This window comes from Medicago sativa, chromosome 3 (assembly GCF_051527215.1).
Source record: "Medicago sativa cultivar Bolivia chromosome 3, Bolivia_mono, whole genome shotgun sequence".
NCBI classification, from domain to species: Eukaryota; Viridiplantae; Streptophyta; class Magnoliopsida; order Fabales; family Fabaceae; genus Medicago; species Medicago sativa.
Genome location: NC_140751.1, coordinates 7,906,286 through 7,922,558, shown reverse-complemented (window position 1 = coordinate 7,922,558; position 16,273 = coordinate 7,906,286). Strand labels below are relative to the sequence as shown.

Sequence of the window (16,273 nt, the reverse complement as noted above, 5' to 3'; positions counted from 1 at the left end):
GATCCAGGTTTATGGAAATTAGACGTAGTGTCTTTGTAATGTTTATTGGGTACGTGGTACACAATATTTTAGGCAAAACATGCTCATCTAAGTTTTGAACTTACAACCTTGAAGGGTTACAAATTGGATCAACCAGCCTTGGTTTATCTTTTTCTTTCTTTGTTTCCTTCCTTCGTTTAAGTCTTTTATTGTTTAAAATATTTACAACCTTTTCCTTTCCTTTTTTTTTTTTTGTCTTTTAGAAAAACATTGACTTTTATCATTTAAAATATTTTCAACCTTTGTATGATAGTGTTGATTAGTGCAAATTAATAATTGAAGTATATATGACTGGGGTGCGGTGCGGTTGGTGAGGCTGGGGTATGCTGCTGAGGATAGTGCTGCCGGTTGCTTTTTACTGCTACGAAGTATATAGCAGCCCTCAATTTCTGTTTTGAGCTGCAGGGTGTTTTATGTTTCTGCCATCTAGGTGGTTTGGCCAAGAGGCCTTGTCATGCTGATGGTGTCTGTTGGTTCGCAGTGTTTGGCAGCCACTTTCTGGTTTTCTTCTGAAAGGTGCTCTTGGTTTACTGTCAGATGGGGTGTTTTGGCCGAGAGGCTTTGTGGGGTGGAGTGGGTCGTAGGTTTTTCCGGTATATTGGTACCTATTGTAATTTTCTGTCTGCCGCCAGTGTTTTTGCGTCTTGCATTTACTTGACGAGAATAAATTTGCTGTTTCTTAAAAAAAAAGTATATACGACTCATAGTACAATGTAGTTGCATGTTTGCTTAGGACAATATGAGTTTTGTTGGGTTTAATAATTATGGAATGAGACAACAAAGATAGGAGTAGCAGAATCATTTTCTTAGATTTTAGAATCCTTTTTTTCTTATTGTTTAACAAGGTTTTCTTTCAATATTAGTTAACATTCTAGAAATGCTAGTTTCTAGTATTGCTAGATGGTTTGACTCTCTTGCATATGTTGGTTCATTTAAACTTGTTTCATATCATGCTACTTTTTTGGCTAATAGGTAGTAATTCATTTCTCTAGACCTTGCAAATTTAAGATCACCACACATTGTTTTTTGTGAGCATCAGGTTCTTGCACCATTGGTGAGATTGAAATGCAATTCGATGACTCATTTTTACTTATCTGGTTTTGAGATTAAGAAGGAACACTGCATATGTTTGAGTATTTTCCAAAATAATGAAAAGGTGAGGTTGTTAACAGAATGTCAACATGTTTATCATTATGAGTGCTTGGACAGGTGGCTTATTGCTCATCCTAGTTGCCTTCTCTGTAGAGCTTCCCTCCATGCATGTTAGTCATCAATTTTCTTAAGAAATTAACATGTTATTAATTTCTTGGTAACTTTATGCCTTGCTAGTGCTTAATTAATCATATAGTACATTCAGTGTTCAATTAAGGGTTACCATTCCCACTATGTTTGTTTTGAGGGTAATTATAATTGCAAAATTCACAGTTTATGAGTGTTATTCTGGACTATAGTCATGTTTCAAAAAACTAACAGAAACATAGATTAATACTATAAGTATCAGACATCTTTCAGATGTAGCGAAAGATGGAACATGGGACTTAACTCAGCCTTTTAGACCTGGGCAATAATTAGGCTAAAGATGCATAACTCACCATTACAGAGCCAGGCGGCTGGGACTGAATAGCCAGATAAGTTGGGCCTCCGCCACGACCAATACTCCCTCCATGGCCATGGAATAGAGTAACCTTAATACCGTACTCTTTGCAAGCAGCCACCACATCCTCTTGAGCTTTGTAAAGTTCCCAGGCAGCAGTAAAGCGCCCAGCATCTTTACCAGAATCAGAATACCCAACCATTGCATATAGGCATATATAGCATTACCACCTGTTAGGTCTATGGCCGAGTGTTGATTGACCAGAATACGTCGAACGGGGGCGAAGATGGTGGGGGTAGCGTGAGAGTTTTTGTTGGTGGTGAATATGTCGAACGGTCGAAAGGTTTCTTTAAAAATCACTCTAACTTCCGATCCAAAACTACCCTTCAATTTGTATGTCATCATCATCATCTCATTCTATTCAATTTCCCTTTTCATGCATCGATCGTGAATATGCTAATTTTTTCAGTTTTTTTTCTTTGACAATTTCAGTTTCAGAAGAATTCAAAGTTCCTCCACGGACCAGCGCTATTATCACCAATGGTAATTTCTTTCATCATCATTATCACCAATTTCTTATTATTATTATTATTATTATTATTATTATTATTATTATTATTATTATTATTATTATTATTATTATTATTTTCGATAGATTATGTTTTTTATCTGATTATTCTTAAACAGATTATGCCCAATGGGTATGGATTTTTACGATTTTGAGAACGATTTTTTAGTGTTGTCAATCACGGATCACAGAAAATAGTTGATTGTTCAAATTCCGCTATTTGATAACACTTTGTACTGATTAACGTATTGCGGAATTATATCAATTTGTTCAAATTCCGCCACGCTATAGTTCTGCTATAGCCGGTATTTTATAACACCGGAGTACATTTAAGTTTGTTGAAAGCTTTTCAAATCAAATTCCGCCACGCTATAGTTCTGCTATAGCCGGTATTTTATAACACCGGAGTACATTTAGGTTTGTTGAAAGCTTTTCAAATTAAGAATATGATTTTTTATAATAGTTGTTAATGGATATATTTCACTATTTGGAGGTGAGAATGATTTAATATTTAGGTGTTTTTAAGCACCAGGTATAGTCTAAAGTTATGAAATGAAACGTTTTGTGCAAACATTTTGGCTGTTTTGTGAAAAATTCCGTCTTTCACTATCGTAAATATGTTCATTGATTCATTGAAAACCGATTTATGTTGTTGATGCATGGAATGTCATAGAATAAATGAAACAAAGGCATTCATTTTCTGATTCTGATGATCTTCCCTTTGAGTACTGCTATGACTTAAGGTGATTATAGTTTATAGCTTGAGAGATTTCTTTTCTTTTTAATTTCAAATTAATCATCAAGCACTGATTGTTGGATAGAGTTGAAGATATGTTCGATATATAATTGAAGTTTGTTAAGTTAGTTACAGGTTAGATAGTATTAGTTGCACATTAGTTAAGATTTGTTAGTTTAGCTACGGTCCCTACTCCCCTATATAAAGTGTATCATACACTCAGTGTAATCATCTTTTCCTATTCTACCAACTGTAAAGGGGAGGCACTTCAGTGCCATAGTCATTTGGTGACATTGTGCCATAGTCCCTATCATATTTTGACACGTGTCAAGGCTTATTAAAATAAAATAAAAAAAAGAAAATGCAAGTTTAAATGAATTAAAAAACAAAACGCATATGCAGAAGGGAAAACACAAACACGATTGCCGCTCTTTCTCTTTGCCATTTCAAAGCAGCAGCGGTGACAAACACGATTGCCGCTCTTTTTCCTTGCCATTTCCGCCTCCGATGACAACCTCTGCTGCGCCGCTTGATAGTCTGGCATCGTAAGGTTCGTTTCTTTCTTCCTTATCTTTTTTTTTCCTTCATCTTTTGAATAGTTATGGTCATGAGAACAAACAAAAACCAAAATCAAAATTAAAATAGGAATAACTACACTTGATTAGGGAAAGAAAACAAAGCTTTTGAACCAATTTCAATTCTGTAGGATTAGATTTTAAGAAATTTAGGGTTTTATTTTAGGATTGAAGTAAACCCATTGCAAGGGGTAAATATGCTCTGTTTTTTAGGAGGAATACATATGCTCTGTTTAATAGCTAAACATTAGATGAATTAGGTTTGTGTAGCTTTTGTTGCGTGTTATCGAGTATGCAGGTTGGAGCTTCATTTTTGGAGCTGTTGTGTTTTTTATTTCTGTTTGTCTGTCATATCAGTGGTGGTGGTTTAAATTTGGTCTGATGTCTGAGTAGGTACCTTCATTTGGATGTATTGTTAACCTGTTTAGTGACACTCCTTGTTCTTACCTCTTTTATTTACCTGTCAGGTACCTTCATTTGGGTATTTGACATGGCTTCTTCAAATGATGATTGGAAGCCAAAACTTGGAATGAAATTTGACACTAGAGAAGAGGCTGAACAATTTTACCTTGCTTATGCTTTACGTGAGGGCTTCGGAGTTAGAGTACGCTTTACAAACAGGAAGAAAGACGGTAGTGTATCGTCATGTAGGTTTGTTTGTTGTAAGGAAGGAATACGGAAGAAAGAGGATAAATGTGCATATGAAGGAAAAATTCGGAGAGGCGAGACTAGAACGAAATGCTTAGCAAGAATTACACTTTCAAGTATAGATGGAAAGTTGGTTATCAATGAGTTTGTAGAAAAACATAACCATGATCTACTAAATCAAGAGACAACGCACATGCTTCGATCACATAGAAAGATAACTGAAGTACAAGCATATGAGATTGATATGGCCGATGACTCTGGATTAAGGCAGAAGGAAGTGTATCAACTTATGAGCACACATGCAGGGCATATCGCTAATGTTGGATTTACAGAGGTGGATGTAAGAAACTACATCACTACCAAAAGACAAAGAAGTATGGTGTATGGTGACGTTGGATATCTTTCACAGTATTTTCAACGACAGTTGTTGGAGAATCCGTCCTTCTTTTATGCATATCAGATGGATATAGATGAACAGATTACAAATGTGTTCTGGTGTGATGCAAATATGATCTTGGATTATGGGTATTTTGGTGATGTTGTTTCATTGGACACCACATATTGTACCAACGATGCCAATAGACCACTTGCTTTTTTTTCTGGTTTCAACCATTATAGAGGTACGATCATTTTTGGTGCAGCTCTAATGTATGATGAGACAATTCCATCATTTAAATGGTTGTTTGAAACATTCTTACAAGCACACAACAACAAAAACCCAAAGACGATCTTCACTGACCAAAGTCAAGCAATGTCTAGGGCAATTGAAGAAGTGATGCCTGAGACTCACCATGGTTTATGCACATGGCACTTGTTGCAGAATGGAATTAAACATCTTGGAAACAGGATGAAGAAAGGAGCTTCTTTGCTAACAGATTTCAGCAAGTGCATGTATGAAATTGGCATTGAAGCAGATTTTGAGAAAGCTTGGTTGCACTTGGTCAATGAACATAATCTTCATGGTTCATCTTGGATCAAGTCAGTTTATGAAATAAAAAAAAAATGGGCTGCATGTTATATGAAGGAAGCATTAACACTTGGCATGCGAAGTACACAAGTTAGTGAAAGTTTGAATGCTCACTTTAAATGTTGTCTAAAACCGAATTTGGGTATCCTGCAATTCTTGAAACATTTCGAAAGAGTTGTTGGGGAGAAGAGAGAAAAAGAACTGAAATGTGATTATGAATCCTCACATAAGCTTGCAAGGTTAGTGTATGAAACTTCACCATTACTACTCCAAATGGGAGAGATATACACACACACTATATTTGAGTTGTTTCAAAACGAGTTTAAGTTATTCTTGACTTTGTCTGTACCCATTAGACATGAAACTGACTCTCTATGTGAATATGTCATCACTAATGAGAAGCATGAAGGGTCTTTTAGAGTGTCATTTAATCGTGTTTCAACTTCCATTACTTGTAGTTGTAAGAAGTATGATACATTTGGCATACTTTGTTCGCATGCATTAAAAGTATTTGAGCTGAACGATGTTAAGGTGATTCCTGATAGGTATATTTTAAGAAGGTGGACAAGAGAAGCCCGTTGTGGCATTGTGCAAGATTTTAGGGGAAAAGAGGTTGAACAAGATCCTAAGTTATCTAGAAACCGAATGTTCAGACAAGTTGTCTCTAAGTTCATTAGAGCGGCAACTGTAGCAGCATCGCATAGTGAAGAAAGTCTCATGTTTGTTGATAAAAGTGTAGATGAAATGTTCAAGAAAGTAACAGAATGTCCAACACAAGGTAGAGACAATGACAATGATCATCCATCATTTGAGAGTTCTGATGCCATGCAACCAAAGGGATTCAAGAAACAACCCGGCTCAAAGGGAACTAAGCGACATAAAAGTTTCCTTGAGCGTCAGCCCAAGAAAAGAAGTGCTCCTCCAAGTAAACACGCTCAATCTAGCCGTGTTCCACCTCAAAGAAGTTCACAGGTATATAAGTTGATATGTAGATTACTTGTTTTAGTTTTACATGTACTTTCACTTATTTTAATGTTGCATAATCATTTTAGGTTAGAGAATTAACAACTAATATGGTCGATGGAGTATCTTGTTCCGCGCCCCCAACTTATGAGCCCCCGCTAGCACGTGAGGATATGTTTGTTAGTTACACAACTACGTTGATGGTAATTTCATATTTTTTTTCATAACTATTCTTATACTAATTATTTTTCATCACACAATCATGATTTAATTATTTTTTGTTATTAATGTAGGCACCTTTTGATGATACAAATATTGGAGCATTACTTTGACCGATCTCAATCGAAAGAAACGGGGCTGGTTATTTTTTGAATATTATTATGTACAGTTAGTTTGCATCTACAGGGTTGTATTTTGGTTGGAATATACTGTAAAATGCAGTTATAAAAGTGGACTGATGTAGCAAAATAGTGCAAACTAGTTAGTAATTTTGCACTAACAATGCACGCTGAGCTCTTGTGGTGTCTGCAGGGTCGTGTTTTTGCAATGTTTCAACAGTGTTTTTGTTAACAGAGCTGTTTTTTCTGCTGTCATATCAGTGCAGCAGCTGCTGCATTTTTTGGAGGCAGTTCAGGCTTGGGTTTTTTGGCAGTTTTTTCACTTGCTTGCTTGCCTGAGGTTAGGGTCTGTGTTGGGGCCAATAGCGGCTTAGCTATGAGACTGAATTTCGGAGCCTATTTCGGATTTCATAGTCATAGCTTACGCCATTTTGGAGTGGCTTGGTGCAGCTGGTTTTTTAGTGGTATTCCTTACCTTTCCGGTTGGGATTTTAGTGGTCTGTGTCGGGTGATGTTACGCCTATATGCGGCATCTTTGTACTCTTTTATTTACATGATTAAATGACTTTCATTCAATTTCAAAACATTGTAAGGAAGTTGTTATATCAGTGTACCATTATTCTACAATTGATTCAAAATAGCACCAATACCATTGTTTTCAATCAAGAGTAACCATTGTTATGAAGAAATCATGAGAAAGCATAATACTAACCAAAAAATAAATTGAAGAAATCTGATTTCATTGATGGATAAAACTTAATTTCATATACACATTGAGGTTCAAATTACATAACAGATTACATGACAGAGACTTAATCTAATATACATGTAATCAAAATCTGACTTAATTGAATACACATAACAAGATCTAAGCCTTCTTTAGAGACTTTCCTTCCCAATAGCAGCTGTTTTCTTGTTCAAAATCCTTCAAACTGATCCAACCCTCCTGCGACCCTTCTTTAGAGACTAACGGTGCGGCGGAGGGCGGTGGTTACAGGTCATGCGGCGGCTGGCGAAGAAAACCAGTGGTGGTTACAGGCTCGGGGCGGGGCTTTCTAGAGAGATAGAGACCCATAAAGAGTTCGAGTATGAATCCGACCATATAAGGATCTTCCTCCATGCTGCTTTCTACAATGTTCCTCTTAACAGCTTCTGAAAACACAAGGCATGCATGCATATTGTAAGAAAAATACACACGGTTGATAAAATAAAAAAGAGGGGATCATTTAGGTTACCCATTTTGGCTAGGGGGAGAGACTCAGCTGCTGGAACCGTTCTTTGTTCTTAAAATTCCGATAGAGCACAACAACTAACATGAAAGAAGGAAGAAAAAATCTTAAAAAGCAGCAAACAAATTTGAATAATTCCAGCAATCAATCACAGAAAAATTTAATTGGAAGTGCTTCAATAACAATAGGTCCCAATCTTAAAAGCCCCAATTGAAAAGGTTGTGAACCCTAACCCGAAAAAAGACAAAAGGATTTGAATAATTCCAGCAATCAATCAAAGACAAATTTAATTTGAATTGATTCGATAACAATCAATGGCAAAAATTTAGAATAATTCAAGCAATCAATCAAAGACAAATTTAATTTGAATTGATTTCATAACAATCAGTCGCAATCTGAAAATCCCAAATTGAAAAGTTTTAAACCCTAACTCCGAAAAAGTCCAAAAAATTTGAATAATTCCAGCAATCAATCACAGAAACGGAATCAAAGACAAGAGACATAGATTATGAACAAGAATTAATTGAAAAAAAAAAGGAAAGAAGAAGAATGAAAATTCATACCTTGAGAGCAAAACAAGAGAAAGAGAGATGTGGAGCGCGCGTAGATGAGATACGGAAAAGACGAGCAAGAGAGAATGGAACCTGGAAAAAGGAAAATAAAGAAAGAATCAACACCATCGCATGGTGAAGAAAGTGGCAAGAAGAAAGAAGCAAAACGATGCGTTTTGTTTTTTAATTCATTTAAACTTGCATTTTCTTTTTTTTATTTTATTTTAATAAGCCTTGACACGTGTCAAAATATGATAGGGACTATGGCACAATGTCACCAAATGACTATGGCACTGAAGTGCCTCCCACTGTAAAGTGTATCAGCAGCAAATTAGTTAAGATTTCAACTTTGTCTATCCACCAATTTCTTTTATTCTTTGCTTTGAATAGATTTAGTAGCATCCACACAACTGCTCCTTTAATTAACAAAATTTGTTTTCATTATTAGAATGAATAATAAGAAACTTAAAAACCTTTTATATATTAGGGCAGCACAAATGCATCTAGAGTCTGTATCATAGTTCAAATCTCACTCTCGGGTATCATATTTTTTTTGTTTCCACATATTAAACATTTTGTGCACTGAAGTCACATCTCAAAATTGGAACAAATTCTGTTAAAAAAGTTCTAAGTTGTCTCTTCTCTATGCATTCATAGCCTGTAACTTCGATTTTATTGGATTACCAACTTATTTTTTGGATTTCTTGGATTCATGTTGATGTTGGCCTTCCAAATCGTCTACGATCTGTTGTTGTTTTTATATCTTAAGACTATATATCACCCTTCTAGGTTGCCATTTAGTTATTTGTTCAGATTCTGAGTATTTGATTTGGATGTATTATGCTTATGAGATAGAAGGCAAGTTTGTTTGTTAATTGATTTTTTTTTCCATCTCAAAGTTTGATATTTTTATTTTTGAGTACGAAGAGCAAAGGCCTACACATTCTAAGTTTGATATTTTATTTTTGAGTACGAAGAGCAAGACCTGCACATTATCTGCTCTATTTTTTTTTATTGCATAAACATGGTATATGAAATGGGATGTTTGCTGAGTTTCCTTTTGTTAATTTTGTGTCTTTAAGCATTTGTTTATACATGTAGCAGTGTTTCTTCCTCCTTGCGTTTCATGTCAATGTGTTGCAGCCGCAACATTTCAGTTTTATTTTTTGCAACTGTTTCAGTTATGTTTATAGATTTTTATTGTCTGCCTTTGCTGGCTGTTTGTATCAGTCTCCTACTGGTTTATCAATATAGGTAGCTGCGTTTTGGCTCTTTAGTGCGTTGGTTTTGGTTTGTTTTCTTTGGGACGTTTCTTATGTTCTCTTAGTCTTATTTCCTTTTGTATCTTAATTATTTGATTGGAGTTATAACAATGGATCAAAGTAAATGTAAGTACACAAATATTGTTTTCTATATCACTCACAAGGAGCAAACATGTTTCAAACTTGAAGGTTCTAATTAATATGTTTTTTAAATGTATTTTGCTATATTTTTGTTGAATTAATAGGTATTGTAATAATGAACAAATTGGACTCGCATTCATCTCAACGCCGGCGGATTCGGTCACCGGCCGCCACAACCATCGTCAGGAAGCTGAATTACATTGGAATCGATGGAAGCAAAATTTTTCCGCTTTTTGAAGATTGTGGGTGTTGGATTCAAAGCTAGAGCTGAATCTGCAGGGAGGTTACTGTATCGCAAATTGGGTTACAGTCACGAGGTTGAATTATCTGCGCCAACTGCTGTTCGTGTTTTCTGCTTCAAAGACAATGTAATTTGTTGTACTGAAATCGACAAGCAAAGGGTTCTTCAGTTTGCAGTTACCGATCGCAATTGTAAGCCGCCTGAGGTTTACAAAGGTAAGGGTATAATATATACTGATGAAGTTATCAAGAAAAAGCAAGGAAAGAAGTCTAAATGATTGTATAATCTTCGTCGATTTCATGAAGTCTGCGAATCAGATACAATGTGAGCTGTGGATATACAGACGAATTGGAAGACATATGCTAGAGGAGTTCATTTAGGGAAAATTATTCTTCCTTCAAATAATGATTTCTTTGGTTTTGGTTTTGTTCTGCGTACTACACACAACAAGCTACAAAAAAACAATCCAAATGTCAATAATTAGGCCTCGTTACCTGAGTCATTTCAATGATCACCTATGCTGCTGGGCATACAAATTTAAAATGGAAAAAACAAACCTCCAATATTGTCAACGCATGCATGTTCACAAGAATGTATGCAGAATTGCAGATAGATTTTTTTGTGTGAAGTTCATTGAACATTTGAAACAGTTTAATAAAAAAAAAAAAAGGTGTTGTAATCACACTGGGAGTATCCTTTTAGCTTTTCTTTTATCTATCAATTTTTTGGTATTTCATCACTAATAGGAAGTGGTTCATAAGCTCTCTCCTATTGGAATTTTTTAGTATTTCATCACTAATAGGAATGGTTCATATGCTCTCTCCTATTGGAATTAGTTGATTGATATAAAGTTTTAAAATTAATTGTCTCTAAACTTCCATTATATTATACTCCTGTCACATTTATAAGAAAAAATGTACTTTTTAAATTCATTAAATAGATTATGTATTTGGTCTATATATTGACCAAATACATTAAGTATTGAATGAATCTAAAAAGTGTTTTTTTGCTTATAAATGTGACCAGAGGTAGCAAGTAAGAAAAATAGTTTTTAAAAATGGCTGGTCTTCATTGTTTCAATAAAAAAATGGATGGTCTTCGTGGTGCTACTGACAACATTTATTCTATAAAATGACCTTGATAGGAGCTTTTTTTTTTGTCATTTTTTTGGACTTCAGTGTGTTTTTTGGTAGAGTATACCTTTGTAATAAAGAATTCTTGAAATTTGAAACATGTCTTACAAAATGGGACAAATAAAAAACAATGGTGATGTGATATGAAATACGAATACTATTCAGATTAGACGTGTCACAGTGTTGGATTATAAGCTCTTTTTTTATTTACCATATAATTCATATCCACTGTAATTTTATTTGATAGATTGTTCAACATTAAGACTTTGTTTGGGAGTTTGGAGGGGAAGGGAAGAGAGAGCTTTGGGGGTTAGAAATATATAGAAAAATGGACAAAAAATTCACATTTTTTGAAAGAACAGTTTTTTAGAGAATGATAAACTAATACTTATGATTAATATACTTTTAATTTTAAGAATATAATAACAACATATATTGGATTTGAAAAATTCATATAAGCCCTCCATAACCCCCCAAAACCCTCCCCCAATACAATTTTTGAGTTCCCCCAAATGAGGGGGATTTTTTATTATGAGTAAAAAATTAACCTCCAAAGCCCTCTCCTTCCAATGTCTTCTATTTCTTCCACTTGCTCCTTCCTTTTTTCCAAAACCCTCCCCTCCGCTCCCCTCCATACTCCCAAACAAAGCTTAAATGTGGCCACGAGGTAATCAATGCCACTTATCTAAGACTGTTACCCCAATGCCACTTATCTAAGACTGTTACCCAAATAAGGTAGAACCTTTTACCTATTTTACAAGATGTTTTTGATACTTTTTAGGTATAATAAAAAAAAGTTGTTAGTATAGCTGATATAATTTTTACTAAATCATCTTTTGTGTAAAAATAGTGTTAAGAAAAAAAAAAACATTTACACATGAGTACATTCAATATTGATTTTTTATATGCTAAAGAAAATTGATAATATTAATATGGATTATATTTAGAATAAAGGTTTATAAATACATCTAAAAATTTATATAGAGGATTTTATATTTAGAGATAAGTAGATGTTTTAAAAGAGTCTTATAATTAAAAAATAGTATGTACTCCTTCCGTTTAAAAATACATGTTGCATTTTTGCAATGTGTATTATTCATATGATTTATTTTGACTATACTTTTTAACTAACATATAAAAACAAGTAGCATGTAAGATGTTTGATTTGTTTCGATAAGTGTTGACAGTGTAAAGTCATGTTACACAGTTGTCGACCAATAAGATTCTGACACATACATCTCTTTTAAAATAATTTAATTGAATTAAAACCAAAATAAAACTCCATCATCATTGTGATTGTTTCTATTACGACGCCGCTGGCCGCCATTCCACCGCTTAAACCCACAAGCCAGAGTCAATTGAACGTTGTTGTTGTCGAAACGACGTAGTTCTAATGAAATGGCGCAGGGAAACGACGTCGTTTGTTCTCAGTCATTCACGGAGGAAGCACCCAACAGCGATTGGTCGCCGGAACCCTAACATACACACCGCCGGAGCTTCCAACTCTTCCTTTTGATCTCCTGCCTGAGATTCTCTGTAGGCTTCCGGTCAAATTGCTCGTACAGCTTCGGTGCCTTTGTAAGTTTTTCAATTCTCTTATTTCTGATCCTAATTTCGCAAAGAAGCATCTTCACATTTCAACCAAGCGCCACCATCTCATGCTACCAGATGCTTATGATGAGTTAGATATGTATGATTCTCCAATAGCTTCGGTTTTTTTCTACTTCTACTGTTGTTCCACAGACACAACTTTACTTTCCTAGTACTCTCACAAATGAACATAATTTCCCTAAGGTAGTGTGTTATGCCTGCTCTGATTCTTGGTGACTTGTTAGATCATTATTAATCAATGGTTGATGGATTCTATAGCTTGAACATTGCTTTTTATTTTCAATAATTTGAGTTGTTGATTCTCACACATCTTGTCATCTGATTTTCTAAGATTTGCGTTGTGATGTAGATGTTACAATGTCCGCTTAGTGTTGCACAAATTTCTTAATGTTTGCTTGAAATCTTGCACAATGCATTATGAACTAAAATTAATATGTTATAGAAAACTATTGCGATGTCATTTTTTAAAGAATATTGAATATCCAATTTTATTTAGCACATATGTAAACTATTGGTCTGACTATTAACAATGAGATGGAAGCTATTTTTTAGGTAATTGTCTATCAGTAAATCATAAATTATTCTTTTTTTGGCCTGTCTTTGGATTTTTGTTATGCAGTGGAAGAACTTGAAGGACAAAGTAGAGACCAAAAGTTGTGATGGAAAAATAATATTCATTGCATAAAATTCAATGTTTCAAAACTAGTGGTGAAAACCTAACTACGTTGTTAATTTGTTTGTGGTTAGAAAATAGAAACTATCAAAATTTTGGCACAGGCATTTGAAACGTATTAGGCCTGAATCACTTTTTTTGCATTTATGAATTTTTGTTAAGGTTTTCTAGATGTATAAGAAAAAAACAATGTCTGTTTTAAAGTTCAGTTCTAAAACACAAAACATGGTGCATCAACCAGAATCGGTCTGAATTAGGTTGATTCTCAACTTGTTTGATTTGATAGAATTCAACCTCAACTTGTTCGATTTGATAAAATTGCAAACCAGTTTGGTTTTCCACGCTGAACTGAACTAAAACCACAGTTACCAAGTAAATTTTTCATGTATTTTTTCTTGCCCAAACTTTGAGTTTACTAACGCAAAGTTCTATGCATATTCGCCTTTTCCTGAAGAACCTCACCCTACTGTTTCCAATATTCATGTTCATTGCTCCATAAAGATCTGCATGTGTGATGCTTTGTGTTTAACAAATGCACTTTAATGAGTAGCTAATCTACTTGTCAGCTCTCGTTAGTCCTTTGCTGATTGTATTTTGCTGCACAGTGGAATTTATTCATGAACATGGTCTAATTTTTGCAGAGCTTCTAACTTATGATGTATGGTTACATTTATCAATTGAGGATTTTTTACCAGTTAGCCTTTTATTTTCTTGGTGGTGATGATAGTTGTCCAATTATAGGGTTTTTCATGATACCTAGGTTCTTTCTGTCCTCTTTTTGAACTAGTTATCTAGAGATCGAGAGAGAACAGACTCATATCTTGAAAACTTCAGTTTTCCCATGACAGTTTGGAATAGTATGGTCATTCTCAGTTTTTGTTATTAGCTTAATCGGCTTAATTTCTTTACACACTTCTCTTGTAAGATAGTGTTGATTACTGCAAATTAACAATTAAAGTATATACGACTCATAGTACAGTTGAGTTGCATCTTTGCTTAGGACAATATGAGTTTGGTTGGGTTTAATTATTGAACGAGACAACAAAGATAGGAGTAGAAGATTCATTTTCTTAGATTTTAGAATCCTTTTTTTCGTAGTGTTTAATAAGGTTTTCTTTCAATATTAGTTAACCTTGTAGAAATGCTAGTTTCTAGTATTGCTGGATGGTTTGACTCTCTTGCATATGTTCGTTCGTTTAAACTTGTTTTTTGTGAGCATCAGGTTCTTGCACCATTGGTGAGATTGAAATGCAATTCTATGCCTCATTTTTACTTATCTAGTTTTGAGATTAAGAAAGAACGCTGCATAGTTTTGAGTATTTTCCAAAATAATGAAAAGGTGAGGACGTGAGGTTGTTAACAGAATGTCTACATGTTTATCATTATGAGTGCTTGGATAGGTGGCTTATTTCTCAGCCTAACTGCCCTCTCAGTAGAGCTTCCCTCCATGCATGTTAGTCATCAATTTTCTAAAGAAATTAACATGTTATGAATTTCTTGGTAACTTCATGCCTTGCTAGTTTTTAATTAATCATATAGTACATTCAGTGTTCGATTAAGGGTTACCATTCCAACTATGTTGGTTTTTAGGGTAATTATAATTGCAAACATTTTGGTTTCTGTTTTGACGTAATATTGATCTTTTAATTGTGCATATGATGATTTTTTTTTGTTACTGCTTAGTGGTGTCTAGTTTTCTGATTGGCTGAGTTGAAATGCCAATATGATTTATGCCATGCATTTATTTTCTAGCTAAGTATTTAATGTCTGATGTGTTGGTAGAGAGATGTGTTAGAAGAAAGAAACTGAATGAATCATATGAAGGGAGAGGCAGAGCGTCACGATTCACAATTTAGAGAGAAATGGCCACACTGTTGCGTGCAACTGAGAGAGACAGAATGAGAGGCTGCACTTGCTCCTTGTACAAAAAACCCGATTTACTTTTACAATCTTGACTTCAATTTTTCGAGCTGCAAATGATCTTGTATAAGATCTGGATCTAAATCACGATTTTGATAACATTCATAGTATGCACTAATTCAAATTGACAAGGAGCGTATTATGGTTTCTATGTTTTAGCTCTTGATTTTTGATAATGTTTGCGGGATAGAAGTTTACAAAATAACGGTTTCTTCTTGTTGAATGATTAATCGGAAAATGGATTTTTTATATCTTGGTGTTTCATTTGCAGGCGTTTTAAAGTTTTGCTTCAAAGATATATTCGTTATATTGTTGTGCAAATGATATTTTTAAATTCTTACACACACGCAGCACATTGTACATTTCATAACATTGATAAAATGGTCTGAATATGATTGATAGTTTCTGAGATGGTAGTGAAGATCCTTTCCATACGAGTTCTACCTTATAATGTCTCACTATTGTGTTTGTAATTTTAATTGCACCTTAAGCCTCAAAGTACTCCTTATGACGTAATAGTTGGAACGTCTCTTTTTCAGGTTGGCTGTGTTTGTTTGTTTCAATGGAAAGGTTATTCAAAATCAGAATTGCTCGGGTTCTTTTTGTGGTCTGGAGCTTTGCTGAAGATGGGATGAAAAAGGGTAATAGTTCTAGGGTTATTTAACTTCTTAAGTTCTGTTTGATTATTTCTTCTGGAGTCAAACTAGACGGTGAAAAACCTATATGTTTTGAATAGATAAACTGGTCTCTGACTTTATTATTGTCTGTTGTTTGTCTTGATAGAACATGGATAGGTTGTGTGATTGCGAATGGTGAAATGGATAATTGAGGGATTCTTTAATTGCAAAATGCATTTGGATGTTGTATTTTCCTTGCAAAAACATATTTGTTACCCGTTTGTTTAAGATTATTTAAAAATCATTTTACATGTTTTAGTTATGTTTGTGTAAGCTTATTTTTAAAATCATTTTTCTGCAGAAAATAAAAATATATTTTGATTAGGTTTTAAAGGAAAAAAATATTATTAGAAGAAAGAAATACAATACAAGAAATGTCAATGTCTTTATGTCACCGTCTGAACCCT

The 16,273-nt window shown here is 34.3% G+C and overlaps 1 protein-coding gene, 2 long non-coding RNA genes and 1 pseudogene across 4 annotated transcripts; 3 read left to right on the top strand and 1 right to left on the bottom strand.

The window, feature by feature from the left end:
• The first annotated feature begins 55 nt into the window (after nucleotides 1-55).
• On the top strand, nucleotides 56-10,534 carry LOC146935396 (large ribosomal subunit protein uL6m pseudogene; annotated as a pseudogene). Its single transcript, XR_015030223.1, has 2 exons — nucleotides 56-2,176; nucleotides 9,716-10,534. The product of XR_015030223.1 is annotated as a large ribosomal subunit protein uL6m pseudogene (transcript).
• On the top strand, nucleotides 3,947-6,317 carry LOC146935398 (protein FAR1-RELATED SEQUENCE 5-like). The gene is made up of 2 exons (XM_085750594.1): nucleotides 3,947-6,052; nucleotides 6,187-6,317. The coding sequence occupies exons 1-2, from the start codon at nucleotides 4,003-4,005 to the stop codon at nucleotides 6,315-6,317; spliced, it is 2,181 nt and encodes a 726-aa protein (XP_085606720.1). The 5' UTR covers nucleotides 3,947-4,002.
• On the bottom strand, nucleotides 7,152-8,386 carry LOC146935397 (uncharacterized). Its single transcript, XR_015030226.1, has 3 exons — nucleotides 8,221-8,386; nucleotides 7,664-7,737; nucleotides 7,152-7,580 (listed from the first exon to the last, which is right to left on the bottom strand). It is a non-coding gene; the product is annotated as an uncharacterized LOC146935397 (long non-coding RNA).
• A 1,693-nt stretch (nucleotides 10,535-12,227) lies between the features above and the next one.
• LOC146935395 (uncharacterized) lies at nucleotides 12,228-16,117 on the top strand. The gene is made up of 2 exons (XR_015030225.1): nucleotides 12,228-12,563; nucleotides 15,729-16,117. It is a non-coding gene; the product is annotated as an uncharacterized LOC146935395 (long non-coding RNA).
• The last annotated feature ends 156 nt before the right edge of the window (nucleotides 16,118-16,273 follow it).

Coding starts and splice junctions, on each gene's coding strand:
- LOC146935398 (XM_085750594.1), top strand. CDS start 4,003: ATGGCTTCTTCAAATGATGATTGGAAGCCAAAACTTGGAATGAAATTT. Junction 6,053..6,186: donor GAAAAGAAGTGCTCCTCCAA/GTAAACACGCTC, acceptor TTTAGGTTAGAG/AATTAACAACTAATATGGTC.